This window comes from Gossypium hirsutum, chromosome D06 (genome assembly GCF_007990345.1).
Source record: "Gossypium hirsutum isolate 1008001.06 chromosome D06, Gossypium_hirsutum_v2.1, whole genome shotgun sequence".
In the NCBI taxonomy this organism is placed as follows: Eukaryota; Viridiplantae; Streptophyta; class Magnoliopsida; order Malvales; family Malvaceae; genus Gossypium; species Gossypium hirsutum.
In genome coordinates this window covers 61,843,405-61,849,249 of record NC_053442.1, presented here as the reverse complement: position 1 = coordinate 61,849,249, position 5,845 = coordinate 61,843,405, and the positions used below count along the sequence as shown (strand labels likewise).

Below are 5,845 nucleotides of genomic sequence, written 5' to 3'. Positions count from 1 at the left end.
TTCCACGATTTGCTTCACATAATAGATTTGCTTCTCTCAATCTATTTTCTCTTTGCCAGGTGATGTGCTTCATTACATCTCTTGCACTCATAATACTTCTCCAGGCTCATCAATTACCTGCTTATGCTTGGCACTGAAAGGAATTGTCATTAGTATTTGAATTTTGGCCAATGACAGGTTCATTCACCAATTCGATTCTGAAAATCTTGATTCCTGCTTTTTTTTTTTTAAGACATTAGTAGCCTATCTATGTACGAATCCTAAAATTGAAAGCTTTGTGGTGTGTGAATCAACAGTTTTCATAGGATTATGACTCTATGAAAAGTGCTTCAGAGACTTCTCAATTTATCCAAATATATTACAGCATTACATTCATTGTATATCACAAAGTTTCATGTTTAAATGGATTAGGGTTTTCTTTTTTAGGATTTTATATTTTTATTTAAAAGAAAATCATTTAAATTAGTAAGTGAAACAAGTTGTTATTTTGAGTGCACCAAAATCTTTTCATTGAATTATTAAATTTTGCCCATTTCCTCTCACTTTTCATTTACTTTCTCATTATTACTTTTACAGGGTCTTACGAAACATAATTTTAGAAAGGTTTTTCTGAATTCTTGTCTTCCTTATGAAAATGGTTAAAATATACTACAAATCCATTTTTTTCCAAAATTTTGAAATTTAACCCCTATTCTTTTATTTTTCAAAATTTAGTCTCTACTTTTTGGATTTCAAAATTTAAGATCTATTGTTAACACTATTAAAAGTTTTTTTTTTCTAAATTTATTGACATGACATTTTAAAAAAAAATACTCACTTAATAAACATATAATTAAAAAAAATGACATTGTAATTAACCTGAATTTTATCCAAAAAATTTTAACTGTGTTAACAGTTGAATTTGAATTGTAAAATCTTAAAAATAAAATAACTAAATTTTGAAATTTTGAAAAGTACAAAGACTAATAACGTATTATACCCTACGAAAAAATGTCTATGTACGTCCTCCACAGTTTTCCAAAAAAAAAAAAACATTTGTAATCAATTAGAAGGTTGAAAATTTCTTGAGAAAACAAAGATACAGTGGTAATTCATCCATCTATTGACCTAAAGTATTTTTTATCTTATAAATAACCCATTCTTCAAACATATCTCCCTTAAGTCCATACTCACACGTAATTTTATCTTTTTTGCTCTTTTTCCCATCATCACTATTATTACCACTATATTCATAAAAGTTTAGCATATTCGTATACCCTATCACTTTACTATCATAAATATAGGTCTAACGCCCATGGAAGATCTCCAAAACCCCCCATTGCCACCTTGCACAATCCTCTTAGGTCTTATCCCATCATCCTTATTTTGAAAAATCTTTTTTCGAAGTCTAAACACAAATCGTTCGTTAATTTCTTTGATGCAAGTCATTATTCATATATCAAAACAAGGCTTGCATGAATAACTATCAAAAATCACGATAAAATCATTATATTGATGGTTAAAAATATCTACCACATCACGATCAACGTAGGAAAGTAAATAGAGAGTACATCTTCACGTTGCTAGGATCAAACACCATACCCGGCAGAACAATCATGATTTTATGAATTGTTCCTAAATGTTATTAGATACAAGAACACAATTTATATAACTAAAAGTAACATGAATAAATAAAGTAATTAATAAATAAAAATATTATATAAATATAAAATGGTATGACCTAATAAAATATTATATAAATTTATATATCAAATTGTACATTGAATCAAAATTTATGTATAATTTTGAAGTTTATCCCATAAATATATTAAATTACAAAGCAAGTTTACCAAATCTAATATTAATTACCAATCTACCTTAAATTAATTAAAAAAAATAAGTTTAAATATAACAAAACTATACCAAATAAAATAAAATAAGAAATTATGCCCAAGTATAAGTTTATGTGATAAATCTCTTAAATGACAAAGCCTTAGTAGGGTTTAGGGTTTTGACTAGAAAACCTCTTGAAGAGGATGATGAGAAGGAAGGAGTTTGTAGGAAGTTTTCAAGTTCCAGAGGAGATCGAAAGAGAAATTCTATCAAGATTGCCCGTCAAAAGTTTGTTCCGATTCAAAACCGTTAAAAAATCGTGGCGTAATCTCATCGGAGACTCTACTTTCATCGCCATGCATTTGAATTGTTACGGTAGCAATACGGATGGTTTTTTGGTTCATGGATGTTATTCTTATGGAATCCAACTTTCGAGGTCCTCTTTTGACCAACCACGAAAATACATAATTGGTTCCATCAATGGATTAGTTTGCTTAAGCGATAAGATACGCTGCTTTCTGAAGAAAGATGATAGGTTGAGAATACATATTTGCAGTCCTTCCACGAGAGAAATTATGGAGCTTCCTCAATGTTATCATGACCATAATGATTTTCTTTCCGGCATTGGTTTTGGGTTTTGTCGTAAATTCAATGACTATAAAGTGGTAAAGGTTAGCTACCGTCGTGATTCGTCTTCATCGGAAGCTCAGGTTCAAGTTTATAGTTCAAACATGAATTCTTGGAAAATGATAAAGATAGAGAATCCAAGTTTGTGGACATTGTTGCCTTTGTATCGAGGCAGCGGGTGTTTCAATGGAGCTTTTCATTGGCAAGGATTGAAGAAATCATCATCCAAGAAAATTATCAAAACCGTCGTATCGTTTCAATTTGATGAGGAGGTGTTTCGAGAGATTAATTTACCAAATGATCCAGATTTTCAAGGTGACGTCCAGTTTTTTATCACGGAATATCGGGACTTCTTCTCCTCTTTAGTTGTCAAGCAGGGACCAAATGTGAATGTTTATAAAGTATGGGTGATGAAGGAATATGGTGCGCCGGATAGTTGGATTAAACAACTCACCATTGAAGTACCAATCTCACAAGATCAAGTAATGTTTAGATCAATTAGGGACATTAAATATAAAGACATTCTCTTTCAAGATAGCCATCACAGATTCATTTGGTATGATACCAAAAGCAAGCAAATGGACGGCCAATCTCAGTTATTATTACAATGGTATTGTACTCGTTGCAAGGAAAGCTTGGTTTCGTTGTCCCAAAAAAGGTAGTACCACTTCTTTCCAATAATGAAATTAAATTCACCATTAGATTTAGAGATTAGTGAAATTTCCGATAGTTTTAGATTTTTTTTGGAGTTTTTGATGTATTTACATTTGAATATGAACTGATTGAATTAAGTGTTGTGAATGATGAAAAATATTCGCACTTGAATCTAAATACTATAGATTAGTTGTTTTTGGGGTTATGATTGAATAATTCAGCAACTAAAGTCTCCATTCTATATTAGATGATCATCTCCTAGCCTTGACCTGCAGGTTCGAGAACGTAAAATGTCGAGCTTTAGTATCGAGCAGTGTAGAAATCGAAACCCTTGCCAATGTCCCATGAACATCTTTACTTTTGATTACCTTCACCCCTCTTTGGCTTAATAAAATAATTATCTCTATAGTTTCTCTCTAAAATTACAAGATTCAATTTTGTCTTTTTTATCTTTTGATTAAATGAAAAAAATCATAGTTTTAGCTTAATTGGTATCAATATTATTGTCAGTGCAGGAGGATGTGAGTTCGACTGCGTTGAAGAAAATTATCCTCTTATTTAAGGGTTGAAAAGGAGTTGTGAATAGTTCTAAGCACTAGTTGTAACAAAAAAAACTCAGATATGATAAGAATCTATAATGAGATTAATGTTGATTATTTTTTTTTCTTTCAACTCCATTAATTGAGGTCCATCTTCACATTCATCCATCCCTTAACGAGAAGTATCTTTTATCTTGTAAATAACCCATTTTGAAATATATATATCTATCTTAAGTCCATAGTCATACATAAGCTACCTTGTCTTCGTAATCCCATCTTTTCTATTTTTTCTCCATCATCATCATCACCACAGTATTCATAAAAGTTTAGCATATTCGAATACCTTATCACTTTACTATCATACAAAATAAGTCTATTGCCGGTGAAAGATTTCCAAAACCCACCATTGCCGCCATGCATGAACCTTTTAAGTTTTATCCCATCACTCTTGTTTTATAAATACATTACCTTTTCATATATTTGAACTCTCGATAAAATTTTGACGCAAAATGAATTGTTGATATTAGAGAATAATCCCCTCCATTGCTTTCTGCCTTTTTCCTATTTACATCACCAGATCACTCTATTAGCCATATGAGTCCTTTTAACTAACGAAACGAAACACCAAATAATAATATTGGGTTTAGTTCTTGTTTATAGCTGCAATGTTAGGAATCCTACATTGCTAAGTAATACATAATATAAAGAATTTAAATAATAAATTCTTTATAATTAAATTAATTGAGTTAGATGGTTAGTCCGTTATGCAAATTTACTTATTGAGTAATCCGACTAACTCAATTATCTAATTATCCAATTAAATTCAATCTATCCATTAAAATTACTTAATAAGCAATCAACTCTTTCCCTTATTCCCAAACTATGACTCCGGCTAAATTTGACCCAACCCAGCATACAGAATATGCATTTTACACCAACCTTGACCCGAAACCGAACCCTTTTCTTGTAATCCTTGCAGAGACCATATGATTTGAGTGACTAAACCTTTGAGTTATGTAATAGTGAACTTATGTTGGCACATAATTAAATTAACCTTGCACAAATAAATTATGAAAAGTTAAAAGAGTGAAGAGACTTGAATATGAATAGTGAAGAGACTTGAAGATGAAAAGTTAAGAGGCTTGAATATGAAAGGATACACTCATGCATGAATAGTCACAACTCCTAGCATATAGTGATATAGATGAATAGTCACTTACAACTCCTATATAAAGAGTTGTATGTGATGAAGAATAATTAACTTGTGTGCTTGAAATAAAAGCTTATTTGAAAGAATTTTTTCATACAAAATTTATTTCTCTTCTCCATTATATTCTTTATCATTTTCTTTGTTTTATTTCTCCAAATATTAATTATTCAACTACAAATTGGTATCAGAGCCTTGTTCGATCGAAATGAACAATTCTATTCCTCTTTCTTCCGTTCCCCAATTAACCAAAGAAAATTATGGCAAATGGAGTATCCAAATGAAGGCTCTTCTTGGATCTCTAGAAGTTTGGGAGATTGTTGAAAAAGGTTATAATGAAGTTGAGGCTGAAGAGGAGGAAGGATTATCACAAGTTCAAAAAGAGAGTTTAAGAAAATCAAGGAAGAAAAATCAACAAGCCTTATTTTGGATATATCAAGGAGTTCAATCAAATGAAGCAGCATGGGAAAAAATAGCTTGTGCCACCACGGCAAAACAAGCATGGGAGATTTTACAAAATTCTTTCAAAGGAGATGAAAAGGTGAAAAGAGTTCGGTTGCAAACTCTTGGAGGGGAGTTTGAAAGATTGCAAAAAATAGAGTCGGAATCAGTTTCTGATTACTGTTCACGAGTTTTGTCCATAGTCAACCAATTAAAAAGAAATGGTGAAATTATGGATGATAGTCGTGGTGTTGAAAAAATCCTCCGTTCTTTGGATTCTAGATTTGATTACATTGTGGTAGCCATTGAAGAATCAAAGGACTTGAGTACCATGACTATTGATGAACTCACAGGTTCGTCGCAAGCCCATGAAGAAAGATTAAACAAGAAGAAGAAGGAAGTAGATCTAGATCAAGCACTCCAGTCAAAGTTGTCTCTAAATGAGAAGAAAGGAGAATTTAAAAATCAAAGAGGGAGAGATCGTGGAAGAGGAAGAAATTTTAGAGGAAAAGGCTCAAATGCTCGTCAAAGAGATGAAAATACAAGCACGGAGAATGGATGGAAA

The 5,845-nt window shown here is 31.4% G+C and overlaps 1 protein-coding gene across 1 annotated transcript; it reads left to right on the top strand.

The window, feature by feature from the left end:
- Positions 1-2,018: 2,018 nt before the first annotated feature.
- On the top strand, positions 2,019-3,101 carry LOC107902150 (F-box protein CPR1). The gene has a single exon (XM_016828373.1). It carries the CDS (start codon positions 2,019-2,021, stop codon positions 3,099-3,101), a length of 1,083 nt encoding a protein of 360 aa, XP_016683862.1.
- The last annotated feature ends 2,744 nt before the right edge of the window (positions 3,102-5,845 follow it).

Excerpts from the sequence above, each read along its gene's own strand:
- LOC107902150 (XM_016828373.1), top strand. The coding sequence starts at position 2,019 with ATGAGAAGGAAGGAGTTTGTAGGAAGTTTTCAAGTTCCAGAGGAGATC.